At 49.8% G+C, this 20119-nt stretch overlaps 6 protein-coding genes and 1 non-coding gene across 7 annotated transcripts; 4 read left to right on the top strand and 3 right to left on the bottom strand.

Annotated features, from left to right (window-relative positions):
* Positions 1 to 523: 523 nt before the first annotated feature.
* On the top strand, positions 524 to 2095 carry BO87DRAFT_385748 (Zn(II)2Cys6 transcription factor; the record flags this gene model as incomplete). Its single annotated transcript, XM_025624736.1, has 1 exon — positions 524 to 2095. The coding sequence occupies one exon, from the start codon at positions 524 to 526 to the stop codon at positions 2093 to 2095; it is 1572 nt and encodes a 523-aa protein (XP_025480972.1).
* A 347-nt stretch (positions 2096 to 2442) lies between these two features.
* Positions 2443 to 2514, bottom strand: BO87DRAFT_t127. The gene has a single exon. It is a non-coding gene; the product is annotated as a tRNA-Arg (tRNA).
* A 356-nt stretch (positions 2515 to 2870) lies between these two features.
* On the bottom strand, positions 2871 to 4902 carry BO87DRAFT_332543 (sn-1,2-diacylglycerol cholinephosphotransferase). The gene is made up of 6 exons (XM_025620370.1): positions 4826 to 4902; positions 4647 to 4750; positions 4462 to 4587; positions 4357 to 4400; positions 4224 to 4301; positions 2871 to 4176 (listed from the first exon to the last, which is right to left on the bottom strand). The coding sequence occupies exons 1-6, from the start codon at positions 4851 to 4853 to the stop codon at positions 3270 to 3272; spliced, it is 1287 nt and encodes a 428-aa protein (XP_025480973.1). The 5' UTR covers positions 4854 to 4902; the 3' UTR covers positions 2871 to 3269.
* A 413-nt stretch (positions 4903 to 5315) lies between these two features.
* Positions 5316 to 9929, top strand: BO87DRAFT_332545 (transcription initiation factor TFIID subunit TAF2). Its single transcript, XM_025620371.1, has 4 exons — positions 5316 to 8023; positions 8085 to 8453; positions 8504 to 9295; positions 9349 to 9929. Exons 1-4 carry the CDS (start codon positions 5699 to 5701, stop codon positions 9679 to 9681), a joined length of 3819 nt encoding a protein of 1272 aa, XP_025480974.1. The 5' UTR covers positions 5316 to 5698; the 3' UTR covers positions 9682 to 9929.
* A 47-nt stretch (positions 9930 to 9976) lies between these two features.
* BO87DRAFT_375676 (putative small nuclear ribonucleoprotein SmG) lies at positions 9977 to 10964 on the bottom strand. The gene is made up of 5 exons (XM_025623107.1): positions 10888 to 10964; positions 10736 to 10807; positions 10472 to 10546; positions 10348 to 10380; positions 9977 to 10268 (listed from the first exon to the last, which is right to left on the bottom strand). Exons 1-5 carry the CDS (start codon positions 10915 to 10917, stop codon positions 10242 to 10244), a joined length of 237 nt encoding a protein of 78 aa, XP_025480975.1. The 5' UTR covers positions 10918 to 10964; the 3' UTR covers positions 9977 to 10241.
* Positions 10965 to 11164: 200 nt separating this feature from the next.
* Positions 11165 to 14682, top strand: BO87DRAFT_396099 (uncharacterized protein; the record flags this gene model as incomplete). Its single annotated transcript, XM_025625226.1, has 7 exons — positions 11165 to 11243; positions 11304 to 12394; positions 12804 to 12969; positions 13017 to 13369; positions 13434 to 13715; positions 13788 to 14541; positions 14609 to 14682. 7 exons carry the CDS (start codon positions 11165 to 11167, stop codon positions 14680 to 14682), a joined length of 2799 nt encoding a protein of 932 aa, XP_025480976.1.
* Positions 14683 to 17664: 2982 nt separating this feature from the next.
* Positions 17665 to 19678, top strand: BO87DRAFT_434181 (uncharacterized protein; the record flags this gene model as incomplete). Its single annotated transcript, XM_025627702.1, has 2 exons — positions 17665 to 19390; positions 19463 to 19678. Exons 1-2 carry the CDS (start codon positions 18008 to 18010, stop codon positions 19676 to 19678), a joined length of 1599 nt encoding a protein of 532 aa, XP_025480977.1. The 5' UTR covers positions 17665 to 18007.
* Between the last annotated feature and the right edge of the window lie 441 nt (positions 19679 to 20119).

A 20119-nucleotide genomic window follows, 5' to 3' on the forward strand; every position in this document is an offset into this window, starting at 1 on the left:
CATTACTAAGTTCCAGGCTAATGCTACGCTCTCCTTCACATATATTTCCGCTCGATACTATGCTCGTCACATCTACAGTGCAAAACAATCTCTCTTTATGACAGCCAAGAGTTACTCAGTACTCTATGGTCGTATTATTTCAGTCAGGTATATATGTCTGTGGGCATTGCTAACACAGGCGAACAAACCAAGGATTATCCCACGAATGAAGCTACTAGTAAATATACCTTCCCCACAGAACTAGACTTATCAAGGCAAGATAAGCTCAGCCTTGACTGCTGCAGGTTATTACTGATGCTGGTTGGAGAGGCATCAAGTGCACTAGTGCTATTGCTGCCGGTCAGGGATAGTGGCGATCTATTGACCAACAGAGCTTCACCATCACCTTACTAAGCTATGCCTTAACGCCCCTAGTCACCATAATCGACTAGCATGTGAGCTAACTAATTACTGCACTCGATGGTCTGACTCAGGGTCCAAGTTTATGCTTCTGCAGAATTCCCGTTGCTCGTGACTGTCCGAAATGGAAACTCAAAGACGGAGACAATATGCCCCCAAGTCCCGCACCGGATGTCGAACCTGTCGGACGAGAAGAGTCAAATGCGATGAGGCTCCTGGAGCCTGCAAGAACTGCACCTCCACCGGACGGACCTGTGATGGGTACGATGTCACCCGACTTCCAACAAGTGTCGGCGGGCATTTGCGCAATGCTAGTCGCCCAAAATTTCAGCTTCGAGTCTGTCTCCCCGGAATGAGTGCAGACGAACGTCGATGTTTTACCTACTTCCAAACACATACCGTGCCTAGATTGGTGGGATTCTTTGATTCGGAACTTTGGCAGCGACTGGCACTCCAGATGAGCCAAGCCGAGACCGCTGTATGCCATGCAGTGGTTGCTCTAGGGGCCTTGCATCAAGACTCCGAAGCTAGAGGAATGCTTGTGCAGAAAGTTGACTTGGATCGTAATGACCACCATCGCTTCGCTCTCGAGCAATACAACAGGGCCATTTCTGCCCTACAAAAACGCCTGCAGTCAAACGATCCTCAGGCTCGCTTGGCTGTGCTTATGTGCTGCGTCACCTTTGTTTTCTTTGAATACCTTCAGGGCAATCGGGCAAAAGCATTCACCCATCTCCAGAACGGGCTTCAGGTTTTGGCGAACCGCAAGGGGAACGAGGCACGTACCCTTGTAATGTCAAAAGTATTCCAGCCGGCCCAAGAATCTACTGCCGAAAGGACACTTCTGCGAGCATTCGCACAGCTGGATGCTCAATCCGCGTTCTTCAGTGTGTCTGGCTCCGTTACTAGATTGGGAGCACAGAACGGCTACTTGACTTCTGATATTCTCAACCAAGAACTCGACTTCCAAAGCTTGGAGGACGTGAAAGGCAAGCTAGATCCCTTAGGAAATGTCGTCTTCCGCTTTCGAACCACCTGCCGGTCATTGCTCTGCAATCCAATGACCGACGTCCTTCAACTCACCGTCGAGCACCACAAGCTACGGACTCAGCTAATGAAACATATCTCGGCCTTTGAGGCATTCAGCGCGCGATTCCATCCATCCAAGATGACCATCAAAGAAGCACGCAGCTTGGATACGATAAGACTTCACCATATCGTCTTAATGGTGGATCTGGGAACCGTACTTAGCCTGTCAGAGCTCGTATATGACTACTATCTACCACAGTTCCGAACATTCGTGGACCTTTGCGAGCGCATCATCAACAGCATGAGGGCAGAGTACGGCCAGAATCTCACCAAGATAGTAGCCGACATAGGCATCATTGCTCCACTAGGCTGGACCAGTCTTCGTTGTCGAGATCTCCCCACTCGACAACGAGCATTAAGCCTTCTAGATTCTTGGCCCCATTGCGAAGGGCCATATAACTCTCGATTCTTCGCAACTCTGGCGCGACAGGTGGTTGCCATCGAGAGTGAGGGTGAGGTAGCAGGCTTCATTCCAGAATATGCTCGTGTGCGCGACACGTCTCTGGAGATGTTAGGGGATGGACACCATGCAGTGCTATGCTATACGCTATCGGACCCGGAAAAGATGGACCTCGAAGTACATCGACGGCGATTTCTTTTCCGATGATCTGATAGTTTGGCCTTGTCATGGTGGAGACCACAAAGCTTATAGAGATGCATCATTATATAGACTAGAATCCCATTTATGTTTACTCTGACCTCTGGACAAACAAAAGGCGCACAATGGAATAAATACTACATAAGCACAGTTGAACTATACTAGGCCACATGCAAAAATACATCATTCCATATCTTTACCAGAAAAACTGAACATTCCTACATGCGTACAGCCGAACCTCGAGATATATATTTAGCTGCGGCAGAGTAAAGTGGAGTGGGGTGTAGCATGCCACTGCGGGAACAACTCCCTTATAGTGATGGGTTCAAAAAAATGAAAAGCAAAAAAGAATATTCCGACCCACATGGGACTCGAACCCACAACCTTCGCTTTAGGAGAGCGACGCTCTACCATTGAGCCAATAGGCCAGATCTTGATATATCGCTTTTTATAAGAGAACTATAATGCTATCAGCGATGGGATGGAGGGCAAGGGCTCGATCTGATAATAATGATAAGGTCTGGGCTTGATTAGGTTTCTTGGGGGATTCACATTGGGGAATGAGACGCAGTCACAAAGTTCAAAGTTTGATCTGAGCATACCTTAGTAAGGTGTTCCAATTAATCGGTCTCGGCCATCGCATGATCTTCGTTGATGGGTATATCTCATTTCATTCATATGATGCGCATTTTCTGCAGTTACTGGTTGGTGGCTCTACCTTTACTGCATGAAGTGCTACAGCAAGACCAAAATTTTGTACTCTATACAACTCTATCATTTCATTAGGAGCTATTATACTGTCTATCATCCAACTATATACCGGAAAAAGCTTGACTAGGGACGACTGTTCTGCGTCCGCGTCATCCATCCACTCATGTCGTAAGTTCATCAGCCTGAATGCTGGTGGCATAATCCAAGGGGGGACATTATAATCGTAGATATGGGAGGACATGTACGTCGCCAAGGTAACCAGCAGGTGAGGAAAAAGAGAATGATGCTGCAGCTCGGGTCTGATTATCATAGAAAAGCCCGAGTTTTCTGCTCTCGCCATCTCCAGTTGCGCAGTCTTAGGTCCAAAGTTTTCAACAGGGATCGTAAACTGGGCAGCCATTCTATATATATCGCGAACACAAAGGTAGTTATTCCATCAGATGCGTTGTTTACACGCATCATAGGAAGATAGTCAATGGCTCTTGATACCCCCTTTGCTGGGCTCAGAGTTTGGGTTGAGGGGCTGGTTCTCGCCAAATTCACGATACGCCCTGTCTCTTGCTGCCGACTTGTCGCGACGGATTGTCAGACAGTTGATTCCGAGGAAAGTGGTGATCCGGTTGATCACGAGGAATGCCCAGTGCATGTACACAACAAAGGCGAACGCAAGGTAGAGGCGCAGGTACAGTAGCTCCACCCAGGCGCTCACCATAGGGAATCCCAGGCGGGGAAGGTTGGCTAGGATTGCGCCGCCGATGAGCGGAATCTGCAGCACCGTCCAATGGGGGAATGGCTGTCTTAACAGATGAGCGAGGATGATCTTGGTCGTCATGCGTCCAAAGACAAACGAGATGGTCCAGCAGTAGAGGACTAGTCGGTTCTCCGACAAAAGCGTCGAATACGGAGAGAAAAGCCAAGCAATGTTGCAGCCCGTGAATACAATCATCGGCACCCATTCCTTGAAGACGGGCGCGACCGGAAGGTTCTGCTTTCTACGAGCAGCAATAACATTCAGAACGCAGCCTGGCAGGTGTCCGAGGAAGAAGGAGAGGAGGAGAATGGGGACCCAGAGATCCTTCATCGAGTTGTTCCCAAAGATCTGCGGGTAGTTCAGGAATTCAACGATCGGTCGGCTCCAGATCTGAGGGCCATAGATGCCAGAGGCAATCATAATGGCGATCGCGATAAGAAGGCCTTCAGTGGGGCCATTGAAGTAGCCGAGATAGAGTGTATGGGTATGGTAGGTTTCCCAGGTCGAAAAGTACATTGCGAGGCAAGGGACGAGAGCAGTGTAAGCACCAAGCTGAGAAGAGCCATAGCCCATGGCAGCAGTCTCGAGAAGACTAGCCAGTGTGCAGTTCAAAGAATCGATTCCGTGGCTGAAGAGAGTTAGAGCCTTTCATTCTATGCTTCGATGGCCACTTACTCGAACAGCTCTCCCAAACCGCTGGATGTCCCCGTTCTGCGCGCCTGTTTCCCATCGACGTTGTCCAGCGTAGAATACCTTGAAGCATTATTAGAAGTGGTTTCCCACATCAACCATGTAGCCATATACTCACATCCACATGCCCAGAGCAAAACTATAGTATAGCCAGGAAGGAGCCTACAATGACAACATGTTAGCCTCACTGTACTCATAGAGAGCTCTTCCGGGGTCATCTTACAGGTCCCACGAGATCAGGCATGTAGACTTCTATGAGCATCACATTGCCCACGATGAACAGAAACCCCAAGAGAGTGACCATGTTGGGGGCCAGCCAAAGCGGCAAGATCTCGACGAATGCATTCCACTAACCCGCCCATGTCAGCGTCAGGGTCGGAAGTATAGATCGGACCAGGGAAGCAGTACGTAATGCCTCAGTATGTAATTGGAGATATAGGATTTATCGACACTCGAGTACTTGTAGCTCTTGAGGGGCAAGAGCACGTCGTCGGATAGCGAGTCTTGGATCGCTATACAATGCGCGACACGAATTAGCTCTACAGTTACGTTGGACTGAATAAGTGCTGCAGCAGGATATTACGAACCTTGGATCTTTTTGAATATTACACTCATCTTGAATTCGAATGTACAGTTGGAATGTTGGGGCAAAAAAAGAAAAGACTATCTGGGGGGGGGGGGGGGGTTGAGATCAAACTTGGCTCATATCGCGCGGTATGCGACTAGACGGACGAGACGGGGATGGGGAAAGGAAATCAAAGCGCAATCAAACGGACAACGTCAACGCTCTATCGCATATGAACTAAGGGGGAATACAGACAACGGAATGCTGCAAGATAGAGGGAGGGGGGATGTATAGGGGAGAAGGGGAATGAATCCAAGACTTTAGAAAAAGGTTTAAAAAGGGTTTCGAAGAAAAGGGACCCGAACGGTTGACGATGCGGCACCGAAAGAGGAACGAACGGGCGGCTCCTCGCGCCATCCGCGGATCGGAATCACGTGGCGGTGCCAGCTCCGCAGGGAAGCTTTCGACCGCAAAGAAGAAACGCGACAGGCAAAAAGATAGAAAAGTGATTGTTCAGTTTGATGGTTGTTGGAGGGACGGTCCCAGGTCGTCCATCTCCTCTCGTGCTACTCCTCATTCCAGTCTCTCCTCTATCCCTCCTCATCCCCGTCCTCACGAACGGTCCTTTCGTGCCAAACCTCACTTAGTGTCACGGTCACCTCGAACGCTTGCTTCCCTTCGGTGTTGTTCCCCGCCCGTCGAAGCAGCTCTCCATCTCTTCCCAGTGAACAGTCTCTTCGCCCCCGCCTACACGAGATCGAATACCATCATACAAAAGTGTCTGTCGGGATCAACGCGGTCGGGTGGGAATAGTCATCGCTCCTGGAGCTTGGACATGACGGTAGTTGGCCATCGTGGCGCTCGCGGCGCAGTGCACGACTGAGTATCTTGCGCCATGCCAGGCGTCGTGGAGACCCCAGCTGGGCCTGTCAGGCCGGAGCTGGGATTCACCGTCGCGCATCAGAAGGTCGAGCTTGAGATCGATTTTGCCAGCAAGAGCCTCAAGGGAAAAACGGAACTCACGATCCATCCGCATCACAAAGACCTTCGCGTTATCCGTTTGAGTTTCCGACAAGGCGAACTCCGGCGTATCAATGTCAGTGGCAAGGTACCTAGCATCAAATACACGGACCCTTATGACACGCTTCAACTTTACGGCCCTCATTATCACCAGCGCCTCGCGACGAAGATAGATGGACTACTCAAATCTCCGCCAGAATCTGACCTTCTCATTACGGTCCCCAAGAGCGTCCGGATCGACGAACTTGATCCCTCCTCGATTGAAGCTCAAGACCAAATGACCTTACGTGCTACGGGTTCCGCTGATGATGCAGAAGGACCTTTGAGCGCCAAGGCAGCCGAATCGTCACTTCCACGCTTTACGGCCCTCACGGTTACCATCGACTTCGTCATTGAGAATATTCGGGATGGGTTGCAGTTTGTCGGATTAGAGAGTGGCGACAGACGCTATCCTCACGCTTATACAACCAACTCCCTGGGGTATGGCGCTTGCTGTCCTCTCTTCCCCTGCGTCGACGATCCTTTGTCGCGCTGTACGTGGGAATTCTCGATCAAGTGCCCGTGCTCCTTAGGTGATATGTTTGATCGGAAATCCCGTGATCATTCCGGCGCCTCGGGTACCAGTCGCTCGAAGCCTGCTTCTGGACATGAACGGTATATCGCTCCGGATGATGAGACTCTTGATTTGTCTGTCGTCTGTTCCGGGGATTTGACGGATGAAATCATCGACCCAAAGGACCCTACCAAGAAGACGGTTTCGTTCGCCTGCTACTCCCCTCTATCTGCCCAGCAACTTGGATTTGCCGTAGGTCCTTTCGAATACATCAACCTCTCCGATTTCCGCGAAAGCGATCAAGACGAACAGCTTGGTCTAAACGCCATACCGTTGCACGCATTCTGCCTCCCGGGAAGAGGAGATGAAGTCAGGAATACCTGCTTTCCTATGGCGAAGGCGATTGACTTTTTCTCACTGTCTTATGGATCGTACCCGTTCGCTAGCTATAAGATATGCTTTGTGGACGACACACCTGATGCCACACTACCCACGGCTTGTTTATCGATATGTAGCAGCCGCCTCTTGTTCCCCGAAGACATTATCGACCCAATGTATGACTCTACTCGCAGCCTGGTTCACGCCCTATCCTGCCAGTGGATTGGTGTAAACATTGTGCCAAAAGAGGCAACGGATACATGGGTAACGGTCGGTGTCGCCTGGTACATCACGGATACGTTCATGCGGAAGCTCTGCGGGAATAATGAATATCGCTTTCGATTGAAACAGATGTCTGATAGAGTATGTGACCTGGACTACGAACGTCCGTCGCTCTACGACATGGGTACGATATTGACGATAGATCCGTCCGAAATTGATTTCATAGCGCTCAAGGCCCCGCTCGTTCTGTTCATCTTGGACCGGAGACTTACGAAAGCGAGTGGCAAGGCAACGATGTCGCGCATCATCTCCCGTCTTTTCCTGAACTCCCGGATGGGTGACATACCGAATGGTGCCGTCACGACTTCCCTTTTCCAGAGGACATGTGAGCGACTCGGCCACGCAAAGCTTGATTCATTTTTCCAGCAGTGGGTATACGGGGCGGGATGTCCTCGGTTCCAAGCCACGCAGCGATTCAACAAGAAGAAGCTCGTGGTTGAAATGATGATCCGGCAGGTGCAAGCTGATGCTTCAAGTACGCGCGACTTAGACAAGAATGCGTTCATGCGGGATGTCAAGGAAGAAATACGCGGCGTCTATGCAGGAGTTATCCAGCCGGTTTTTACTGGATCTATGACCATTAGAATTCACGAAGCTGATGGCACGCCTTATGAACACATCGTGGAAATCAAGGAGGGTGTTACGAAGTTCGACATACCTTATAATACCAAGTACAAGCGTCTCAAACGAAACAAGCGACAAAAGGAGCGTGCAGCTGCCGTAACAGGCGGCGACCCTAATGCCGAAGCTCAGGAAGATGTTCTGCTTTACTGTCTCGGTGACGTTTTGCAGACTGAAGAAGAGGTTGCTGAATGGAAACTAAGGGATTGGAGCGAAGAAGAGGAAGAGAGAATGAGCAGAGAGTCCTATGAATGGATTCGCATGGATGCAGATTTTGAGTGGATATGCAAGCTTTCGTTGGCGATGCCAGGGTACATGTACCTGTCGCAGCTTCAGCAAGATCGAGATGTTGTAGCGCAGCTGGAGGTCAGTCAACCCCTTTACTCATTAGGTGACTGGACTGGAACTGACAATATATGATATCCAGTCATTGCAATACATGGCGATCCAGCGAGAGCACGAGCTCATTTCGACCATATTCGTCAGAACACTGATGGATCGAAGATATTTCTACGGAATTCGGGTGGCTGCCGCTCGAGCTCTGGTGAAACATGCTACGGATGCTGTTGACTGGGTCGGATTGTTCCACCTCGAAAGAGCTTTCCAAGAACTGTTCTGCCTTCCAGGATCTCCTATGACTCGCTCCAATGACTTCTCTGACAGAGCAGCATATTTTATTCAATTAGCCATCCCTGAGTCCATATCCAAAGTACGCGACACTAACGGCAAAACGCCCATGCGGGTCAAGCGTTTTCTTTACGACAAGTTGAAGTTCAACGACAACTCAAACAACGAGGTGAGTACATGACCCATTACCTCATTGACCCGACGCTTATGCTGCGACAGTATTCGGACAACTTCTATGTCGCGACCTTGATGGAATCGCTATGCCATGCCATGCTGGGCAAGCCTGAGAGGCCCTCCGAGGTGGACGATTTTGACATGGAGCGTGTATTGGAGGCTCAGGCAGAAGAACAATTGGAAAAAGACGCCATTGCAGAAATTGATAGGTATCGCAGGATGGATGAATGGTCCAGCTCTTTTCAGAACATCTACTCGCGCGCCGCTTTGCGCTGCCAAGTGCGTCTCATGGAGGCCAAAATATTGAGCCTCGATATTATGCAATTCCTGCCGTATACTCGAGCTGGAACATACGATCTCCTCCGCTTGGATGCGTTCGAATGCCTCATTGAGCTTGACATCTTCCAATACCCCGAACTACTGCGATGGTTTATTTTCACCATGTCAAACGACTCTTCTGCCCTTATCAGGTGTCGCCTACATAACTTGTTCGGGAAGGCTCTCGCACCAGTCGCCTTTGGCCGTGAAACTAAGGAGGAAGCGCCTGCTAGCGACACCGATAACCTAATTATCGAGCAGGAATCTTCGACCGAGGTTCGCCAGGCAGACCTTGCCCGGAGACAGACAGTTACCGGAGCCTTGAATGCGCTCAAGAAGGAGATCTCCGGCGATCAACTGCTGAAAGAATCTCTTTGGGCGGCGTGCAATTCTCCCTGCATTGGAATACTCGAGCTCTCCGAGTTTACCGATCTTTGCAGGGTTCTCTATGACGCAATCACGACTCGGATGGTGTCTCTGAAATACCCTCGTTACTGGACCGTGAAGCATCTCGGAAAGGTACGTATCATGGAGAACAGCATTTCTACTGAATTCTTGCTAACCCAACCCAGGGACGCATGCACTTCGTCCGAACAAACAAAATCCGCACGACACTCACGCCCTCCAAAGATACAACAGCCGCCCCGAAACGCAAGCGCGAAGAGCAAGGCATGGGACCACCGGGCCCTCGTATCACATTCAAGCAGTCCAAGGTGGCATCCAGTACTACACCATTCAGTCCAAAGCCATCATCGCAGCATATTCCAACAAAGCTGCACATACCAAACCTTCCCTCCCCGGCTTCTTCAGCACAGCCTAAGCCAACGACTGCACCATCTACCCCATCCACGCCCAGTGGCGGTGGGTTCAAGCTGAAACTGAAATTCGGCCAGAAGCCGAAATGAGCTCAACTTTACTCACAGCCGTCTTCATTACACAAAATTCTAGATACCAATTTTAACTCGTATAGCTTCATTCATTCTTCATTGTTTGGACTTTGGGAACGGAGGTGGGCTGATTTCAGGTCAAGGAGATGCATGGCGTGGGGGTTCTCTTTTTTTACTTTTATTATTCTTTCTAGTATTCTGGGTTATCTCCACAGGGTATTATCTAGTTCCAGAGGCCCATTTGATTATTGCCGGTGGGATAGGTTGGGCATTGGTTTGCCGAGAAAAAATGATAGACCATAACTGACTAGCTGTCATGGATCATTGCGTTGGGACAATGTACCCATCTCCCTCTTAAGTAAGGATGCCGTAATCTGGTATGTTCCAGATCTCTTTGTGCGTAAAGTGTTTCTCGTAAATTGTTTGAAATGAAGATTTCTTTTCTGTTTCCTTTTGAAAGCGAGATGCCATCGATCATTCCGTGAGCAACCAACCCGTGAACTCCTTTGCAATTAAATCATTTCCCACAGTGAAGGTATAAAAAGACATGTTGACTTTCCCCGTCCACCCGCAGCACTTTATTTGTCGCTGATACGTTCCAGAGCCTATAAATGTAGAAGACAACACATTAGTCTCCTGATAAAGCACGCCAGCAATCGTAGTCCCATGGCAGGTAATACTAACCTCGAGCATGACAACCGAGTTACCGCGAATGACCTAGAAAGACGAACAGACCGTCATTAGCTTTCTGCCCATCCCAGTTTCCAAAGCAAACCGTGTATGTCCGGGAATGGTAAAAGTCACATACAATCATGCCGATAGCGACCTTCTCTCCACCCTGCTTCTCCTCGAAAGCCTCATCAAGGACGATGTTCATGAACACCTGGATAATAAAAGCGCAGACGTCAGTAATCTGCACACACATACACAGACTCTCCCCGCCCCCTCTTTCACTTCACGGATTGAACCAAGAATATCACCGATATTCGACCCCATCCAAGGCACATCAACTCGTATAGCAGCGACACAGCAGGCAGGAAAGTAGGAACCGAGGGACACAGGCGCGACGTACATCATAGCCTCGCAGGATACCAATAACTTTGCGGTTGCCGTTCAGTTGGCAGAATACCCGCTTTTCCATGTACTGTTTGGAAAACCGCAATGTTAGCTTCGGTGCTTTGTACCGGGGGAAGGTGGACGGAAAATCAATCGCGAATAATATACCTTCTTCAACTCGGGTTGGGCTTGAGGCATCTTGAATGGTGTGTTCTGGGGTCTAACTGTCCTATCGTAACGGCGAGTCGGGCGCGTTGCGGAACTTTGAGATACAAGCAGTGGGAATCAGCTGGGCCCGGAAGAATGATGTTCCCGCAAGCTCCAAAGAATCGCGGAGCTGCAAGTGACGCCAGCGGGGTTTCATCTTTCAGGCTTTTGGCTGATTTTATAGCTGGGGACTCGGTTCGAACAAGGAGATTACTAAGATTTTTCATTCGCTTTGACAATGAGTTCCCAATTTGCAAATCGCCGAAAGCCCCGCAAAATTGGTGGCGATGATGAGGAAAATGACGCCGACGAGCAAGGTTGGTATCTGCGAACAAGCTCAACTTTACGTGATGGATATACTAATGGAAGCCTGGTAGACTCTGGACCTGTTGTCAAACGTCCTCCGACTTCGAAAACGAAGCAAAAGTCGAAGATGCGCCTTTCGTTCGGCCCCGGCAGTACCTCGATGGCCGACGATGACGACCAGGAAAGCGAAGTTGTCATTCCCAAACGACCTGGGCTCGCGAAACGGGCTATAGAGAAGAGCGCATTTCAGCGATCCTTGACACCGTCGGGTGCAGGTGGTCAGATTCCCCTCCGGGTAGGGCCTGAGCAGGATAGGCCGAGTTACAATGACGAATATCTAAAAGAGCTCCGAAACTCGACACCCTCTACGCCGAAGCCCGCAGCTGAGGATGAATCAGAGAAGACAATTGATGTCGCTGCAAAGTTTGGTGAGGTCATGAAGGTTTCAACTCCTGCTGCTATTCCCAGCGAAGCAGAGATTAGAGAAAAGAAAGCTCGGAGAGCCCGGTTAGCGAAGGAAGAGGCGGCACTTTCCACCGAGAAAGACTTCATTTCCCTTGAGGATGATATGGAAGAGGACGACTGGGATCTTCAGGCGCGGCGAGAGGATACGAGGCTCGTCCGTGACGATGAAGATTTCGCAGAAGGATTTGAGGAGTTTGTAGAGGACGGACGTATATCCCTTGGGAGGAAAGCAGAGAAAGAGCAAAAGCGAAAACAGCGGGAAGAAATGCGTGAACTTATTGATGATGCCGAAGGTCTGTCGGATGAGGATGATTCGGACTTGGAGGAAAAAGCAGCGTACGACGCCAGTCAGGCACGAGCTGCTATGGGTGCGAGCAGAGATCCTATTGACCGTCCGCGCACTCCGCCCAAGATGACCTCGTTACCCCGTCTGTCGAACTCACTCGAGCGTTTGCGTATGAACTTGGCGGTCCTAGAGAAGTCAAAGGCTCAGATGATCGACCGTATGGAGGAACTGAGGAAAGAGAAGGCGGACATAGCTGTTCGTGAAGTGGAAATCCAGGCTTTGATCAAAGAAGCCGGAGATAATTACGAGAAGCTTAAGCAGGAGGCTGGAATCACTCCTGGCTCGGATGGGAACCTCTCTACAGCCGATGAAATGGCGAGTTCGCGAGGCTTGGAGGGTCTTGGAAATTCGGTGACAGCATCTGCAAACAACTCTGAGCATGAGGAGCCTTGATGCTTCAAAAATGCTTCATTGACGCCTTCTGCACGGTCTGCGGTGGCTGCCTCTTTGAAGTCCCTGTCCAAGAGCATCACCATCGCTCTTTCCGAGACAACACCAGTTGCTCTTCGTATCGAAACCGATCGACTGCGCCAATTTCTTGACGACCACCGACTAGGACTGTTCTTACTTTATATTTCATGATACCCATCGTTTAGTTGTCTAGCTTCCCTAAGGCCCGTCACTATGATACCAATACCCTTCAAGTCCTGGTTTGACCAACCGTTGAGTAGAAATAGGCGTGCCAGAGCAGCCACGCAGTAAGTTGGACTTTCGGTTAGGCGAGATGGTACTTGAGTGATTTCTTAACTTCAATAGGCAGCGTAGTGTCATTGCGTTCATTGAGTCGCCAATTGACGAGAAGGATGGAGATCTTCCGCATCTCCGTCAACAATCCGAGGCAACACCCATCGAGCTATTCTTTGACTTGTTCTTCGTTGCAAATCTCTCCACCTTTACAGCTACACATGAAATCAACAACGTAGAAGGTATACCAGCTCACTAACATGGTTTGATCACAAACTGATGCTGCCAGCTTTGTGGGCCTACATTGGCTTCCTCGGGATCATCTGGTTTACCTGGCTTCAAGTCACACTATTTGATATCCGTTTCGCGCGAGACTCGATCTTCGAGAGAATCTGCAAGGCCATTCAATTGGCTGCTATGGTTGGATTTGCATCGGCAGGTTCAAGGTTCACCACACGTGTTCAGCCAGAAAATGTCTGGGCCTTCCAGTCCTTGAGCCTTATCCTCGGTGGCAGTCGGCTCTTACTCGCCTTGCAATACACTGTGAACGCCGTGTTTCTTCGACGGCGTATGATACCTGCAGCTCGGGGCGTATCCATCATTGCCGGGATGCAATTTGTCTCAAGTTTGACCTACCTCCTGGTAAGCTATCCAAGGCAGACAACCATCGGTTAGCTCGTACCCTTGTCAAACTGACTTGCTGTAGATGTATTATGCCTTCCGTCCCCGTGAAGGAGTCAACCCCTATATTTGGACCGTTTGGTTTGTTCTGTTTGGGGTCGAGATGTGGGTAGTAATGGGAACTTCAAGCGCCACACCTGGGATTGGACTTCAAGATACCCATCTCAACACAAGAATGGGCCTCCTAACTCTGATCATAATCGGTGAAGGTGTCATATCTGTCACTAGGCTCGTCAACCGGACAGTAGGCCCTGGTGGCTGGACGAAGTGGTCGTTTGTCCATATCCTAGGCGTTACAACTAGTGTGGTATGGCCCCGATGATTGACTGACCCACTGTTCAGTTCTATTCTAATCGGAATCCTAATATGTCAATCTCAGTACTTCTTGTGGCAAGCTTACTTCGACCTTTCTCCCAGACGTGTTCTGGGCAAGTATTCTCAGCAAATATGGGCCCAGCTACATTTCCCATTCCATGTGGTCCTCATTCTACTCCTTGAAGGGTCTCAGATCCTTGCCTTAAGTCTGGATATCACATTGAAACTCCGGTACCTAGCGGAAACCATTTTATGGGCTTGTGAAGACCCACGGCCCAGACCCGACTACGCCATCCAAATTCTTCGAGCCACCATTGCTGATATGGAAATCGACTATAGCCGAGGGGCCGTAAACGAACAGGTTACAATCTCCCGGATCTTGGATGATCTCCCCAATCACCCGCTTTGTCCCTCCCGTCGGACGGGCCAAGTCCCCATCGCCCGAGACATGCTCAGTGACCTGGTAGGGAATGTAACTGCGGCGCTGTTCTCCACCATGCGGATCATGCCTTCGAACCACCCTGATCCTGGCCGCTTGAGTAGTGAGCAGCTGCTGAGAGGGTATATGGCCCTCCTAGAATTCGTCTATGTGTACTATTTTGCCGTGGCGTCACTCTCCATGATGTTCTTTGGTGCTTTTGTTTTATTAGCGCGTCGCCACACGCTCCGCAGATGTATGGGCATCAGCGCAGCGGCCCGCGTGTCCCTTGGTATGCTCCTTGGAAGCCTAATGAGTTTCTCTCGTCACTTTCCGCTCGTCTATTCTTTCATGACATCCCCCGCCATATTATATGCGTTTACTCTTACATTGTTCATGGGTGAGCTACTAGCCATGCATTGGGGATGGAAAGGATGCTTAGATCCATCTGCTGACGAAAGTCACAGTGCTGCTGATGGACCGGCTTTTGGACCGGTACCAGAGCTACGGCGGACGGACGCAGGAAAGCGAAGTACCCTGAAATTACCCTGGCGGACCCCATTCTTTACTTACTATCATTCCTGCATGAACCATCATCCCCTGTACAATCATATCCTTATGCCAAGGGCCGGAAAAATGGCGGCCAGCTGGGGCCTGCGACGATCTAACCATCTATCCACTTTGCGTAGGGCAATGGATGGCCTGGCTGTTGAGGGATGGAACTGTCATCTACCGACACCCGCGCAGGGTTCTAGCATACATACATGTGGAAATAACAAATTAGTTCCCGAGCTCCCAGTAGGAAGGAATACCTCCATTCACGCCTCGACCAGCCAGGGTTTGCTGAGGACATGAACAGCAAAAAGCAGGAAAAAGCAAAACTGCAAGCAGATTATAGTCATGATTCACGCAATGAACGTGAATTAGAAAAAAAGATTTCAAAGAAGACAGACACGCCATTGCCGCAAGCCAGCAGCAGCAGCAGGAGGAAGGCCCGTCGTCAGCAAACCGGAACGACGGCAGCTGCAGCGGGAACAGACATAAGAGAAAGACTACTGCCGTCTTCCTCCCCTACTTGCTTCCTTAGCACCGACAGTCCCCACTGTAGTTTTTTCTGTTATTTCTCCGAATTTCTTCAGGTTCAAGCTCGTCAATCTGAGCTAGTCTTACGCATGCTCATCCCGGGAATTTGCAGCGGGTCGTAGAATAATTCATTATTGTCATCATCAATGGGACGCTCAGATCCCTACCGCCACCATCCCACGCATTGTGTCTCCTTAATGATATTCTTCTTCTATTTTTTGTTTTTCCGGTTTGTTCCTCAAGGATACGTGGTGAGTGGACCGTGCTGGACTGGTCTAGTCTCTCAGCGAAAAGGAAAGGGTGTGGTGAAACTCGTGAAACATGCTCATCCCGACGGTGTCACCGTTTCTACCCAACATCCGGGATTCCCGCAGGGAAGGTGTGTGCAACTCTCAAAAAATCCAGTGCGTCAGGCTAGGCCAGACCAGGTCAGTACTTTCTGTCTTTCCCTTCTTCTTTGTGTTGACCTTGGACAGGCTAGTAAGCTCCCCTGTCTATAGAGGAAATTAGTTCTGTCACCACCCCATTCCATCCCCCACCCCCGGTAAGTCACAAAAAGCCCATTTGCAGCCCGTGCACACATACATACATACATGTACGCGTGTATATGTGCACATGCTTGGGGATGGTGTCCGGGGGGAAGACCCACACAGACTATACATAGGATTTCCAGCAGGTGCAAACATACAGTGCACATGATAGATCTGCAATGAGCCACACGGAGCGAAATAACGATCGTGCGGGGAAGGAAATTCTGATCCTGGTAGGGATCAGGGGGGTTTGAGTGTGGTTTGTCTTTGCTTTTTCTTTTGTTCTTGATCAGGGATTGTTTGCATTGTCTTGCATTGTGCGAGACGACAGTGGTGGAAGTGAGGCCAGAAAGTACCATGAGATGTTATGTGTAGGTGCCGTATGATGTAAATTCCAGAAGTACCCTGTCACCAGGTTGGATGTCCGGAAGAAATGGCTCATGCAGATCCTGTCGACCTCTCAAGCCGGACTTCACTTCTCTGGGGTCTAGGGAGCAAACCGGAGACCCATCCGACGTTTGGCTTGAAGAGCGGGTTAAGCTTAATCTCCGACCGACATTTGCGCCCACTGCTTCGCCATGACATATGGGCACGTCTGATTTGCACAATGACGGATGCAGAAGCGTTTGGGGCTGGCAGGACCCGGTGAAAGCTGGGGTGCAATGTATTTGGATGGAATCAAGCGGTGAATCGGGAAACCTTATCCTGCAGGACCAACACGGACGCTGCTCTTTCCAACTTTCTACTTGCTCCCTTGTTATTGGTCTTCATGGGAACAGCTTCTGCGGCACTTTTGATCTTCAGAATACATAGGCCCTAGGTAGCGTGCAGTTGTCTGAGCTCTGGTGGATACCTGAATGATGGGAATGATCTGCATATGCAGTTTGATTCCGGCTTGTGCGGTAGCGCGGGTTTAAAAAGTCCGCAGCTGTTAGGGCAAAAGAAAGCAGTCAGATAAAGCATGTCAGTCGAGCCAATGGCGGAGAAAACCACACCTGCAGATCCGAACGGGAGATTTCCGAACCGTCCGGCCAAACGTCCCATTTTCTGGAGGTAATAAGTGTTCTGGATTCTTTGGTATGAGGTCGCAGCCACCGCATCGCCTGAGGATGGTAGGATAAAGCGGATGTGCGAACAAAGCCCTATGTAGCTACCCGATTGGCGTCCACTGCTGCAAAACAACCACACCAGTTCAACTTCGTCTGAACACCAGAACTTTGAGTTCCCCTTTCCCAGAGTTCATCTTCTGCGCCACAGAAGATGGCTCTTCTTTCGAGGATCGTCATTCGGACTATGCGCGGCAAACTGCAAAAGTAGAGTCTGACTGATCGTTATGGGAGTTTGGGAGATTGTGTTAAACCGAACCATGTGCCGTAATTGATCTTGTTCCGTAATTCTCATGCCTTTTTTGAACAGAAAAGGGTATAGTGCCTCGGTCAGCTATTTTTTAGCGTTCAGGCCGATATAAACTTGGAAAGAACAAGGGTTAAGCTCACGGCGATGCGAACAGTTCAAGCCATATCGGAACATGGTAGCCATGTAATTCAGGGGCCTAATGCGTGAGGGCGTGAAAGGGTCATCAATATGGCTTTATATTGATGTTGAAAAGCTCCGGTGTTCTCGAGTCAGATCTCTCTTGTCCTCGAGCGCGGTGTTGTGTCGTTACCTTGGGAACTGAGACAGCCTTCTACATCCTCAGTTGGATAAGACATCACCTCTCATAGAGCGAACCGTGAGTTCCATGAGCCCTGTCCAGCTACTTCTCGAATGGCAACTGTTGCCTAAGAGGCTAGACTTCTGAGACATCATTGCCATTCCATCTGTGGCGGACAAGAAGAAGCATCACTCATTCGGTCGTCGAGCAACTGCAGAGAAGGCGGGAACCACACCGTCAGAGGCGCCTTGTGCCCATTACTTCCTCCACCGCTCAGTCGTGTTGCCTTCAGGGAAAGCCCGTCTGATCTTGAGACCTTCGGTCATTGGTTCCTTGCAACTCAATTTGGAAAATCAAACAATCGCAGAGTCAACAACACTCAGCCCTTATTGGTGAGTCATCCGAGAAAGTGAAACCCCTCCATATAGATCTTGGTGTACTGAGCAGCCACAACAGTCCCTGCAGGTGCCCTAGTAGCCTGATAGCGTGCATGACCTGACACCAGGATCCAATGCATAGTATTTGCCCAACGTCTATCCAGAGCATAGGGGACAGTAGCGGTGAAGAGAGCAAGAAGATATTGGTCTCTGTTTAAAGCCATGCTGCGCGTCCTGGTCGCTTCAAGGGACCGAAAGGCAGTTGCCCGTATGGAAAGCCTTACTGCGTTGGACTTTCATTCCCATCTCTTCTTCCTAGACAACCGCGAGTCACTCTCCCATGGAAGGCCTTCTACCTGGCAAGACACCACCTCAGAGCTCTCTGTGATACACCTTGAACGCGAACATACACATCACCTCATGGAGAACGACGAGCAACTGCATACACATTACATCAAGATGACGAGCAACGACATGACAATGCGAGACTTGCCTCAGATAGGGTGCCCTTATTGTTTTCCCAACTGTTATTCAGTCTTCGAACCCGGAAGAACCGCAGCAGCAGCACACGGGCTTCAGTTTCTATCTGAAGAGCAGACTCATCACAACAAGCCGCAGGAGATAATGCACTTCATTAAAGTTGAGGATGGCTGTCAGTTCGAGATCCTTGATCCCCATCCACGCGTTCCACAGACATTATTCGCCGATGATAATCTTTATTCCAGCGATGCTGCTTCTGATAAAAACCACCAGGCCGATGATATGAATGATCATTTTGCGATCAGCGAGCCCGTCCCATCCCTTCTGGCGGAGGGGGAAACACCACTCAGGGCACCCATAACTATCCTCGATGAATGCATATCTCAGGACAGTGCGCCTCTTCTTGAAGGAGAGTGGACAAGCGTGGAAGAAATAGCACTATCTGAGTCCCCAAAGTCGTCACTTGAGATTCCAGCACCAGCTGCAGATAGTATTCTTGATGCAGCTAGGACATCACTTCCTTTGCTAGCTGCGCAGGTTCATCAGCTATCGCACTCATCCAATGAAGACACTAGTTCTGGTCTATCCACATGGGACGCAGGGAACCTGTCGAATGAGGCGCAATCTTACGGAGAAATCAACAGCGCACTGGCTCAGCTTGCGGCAGCGAACGTTCATCTGGATCCGTCCACATTCGTGAATGACGGTTCAAGCGCTTCCCAGTCCCTACTCCTCCCATGGGGCTCCCAAAGGGCTGATTGCCCAGCCATGCTTTCGATCGGAAGTGGATGTGCAGCCAACCAAGGGTGTGATGAATCCTTCCCTATCACCAGTTCCTACCAACACCATGAGGGTCGGTATAGACTTAATGAGCCTTGGTCGCTACCGAGTTCCAGTGACATAAGCCACGTTAACCAGGGGAAACTACTTGGCAGGCCACTTACGTGCCTCCGTGACAAGAGAAACGCATTCTTAATTGACTGCAAGCTCCGTGGGTTGTCATATAAAGATATCAAAAGGATTGGCGGGTTCAAGGAGGCCGAGTCGACTCTTCGTGGCAGATTCCGCACGTTGACAAAGTCTAAAGAGCAACGCGTGAGGAAGCCACAATGGCACCAAAACGACGTAAGTCACCTATCCCGGTTACTTTTGTTTATCCTCCTAGGTGTGCATGAAGCTGGTACTGATTCACGGTAGATTCGTCTTCTCTGTGAGGCGGTTAACGTGTTGTCAGAAACCACGGGCCATGACAAAAGCCGTTACTCCTTCTGCTGGGCTCGCATTGACAATCAATTGCCAAAGGTTTCATGGAAGAGGGTGGCTCAGTATATCAGAGCCCATGGAGGAACCTATCATTTTGGAAATGCTACCTGCAAAAAGAAGTGGTGCGAAGTCCATGGCGTGAAGATGTAAGGTTGATTGGAGTGGGGAGAGTTATAATGGGTTGCCAAAGATTCCTAATAAACTCCGTCGGTTGAGAGCCTTTTCAGTGTCAAATGGACTTGCAATCAAGAAAGACTCACCTATTGTGAGGGAGCGATCAGTGAACAAATGAAGAGTGGGGAGGGCGATATCGAAGCAGAATCGGGGATAGTAAAGGGCCAGTTGTGTTGTCTCCATTATCGTTGTCTATTCTCTCAGTCAGATAGAATTCACTTGGTCCGATAGAACTACTAGGAGTGTTGTGGATTGAGCATACAATCATGATCGGTTTGGGGGTTGTCAACGGAATCCAGGAGGAAATTGGCAGGAGACTAATAGAGAAGCTGCCATCGCAACTTCCAGCTACTGCCTCGCCACGTGATTAGCTTCTTTCTATCCAAGACTTCTCTGTTAAGTACTAGTAGTAGTTGG

Source organism: Aspergillus neoniger (assembly GCF_003184625.1).
Source record: "Aspergillus neoniger CBS 115656 unplaced genomic scaffold BO87scaffold_12, whole genome shotgun sequence".
Classification (NCBI taxonomy): domain Eukaryota; kingdom Fungi; phylum Ascomycota; class Eurotiomycetes; order Eurotiales; family Aspergillaceae; genus Aspergillus; species Aspergillus neoniger.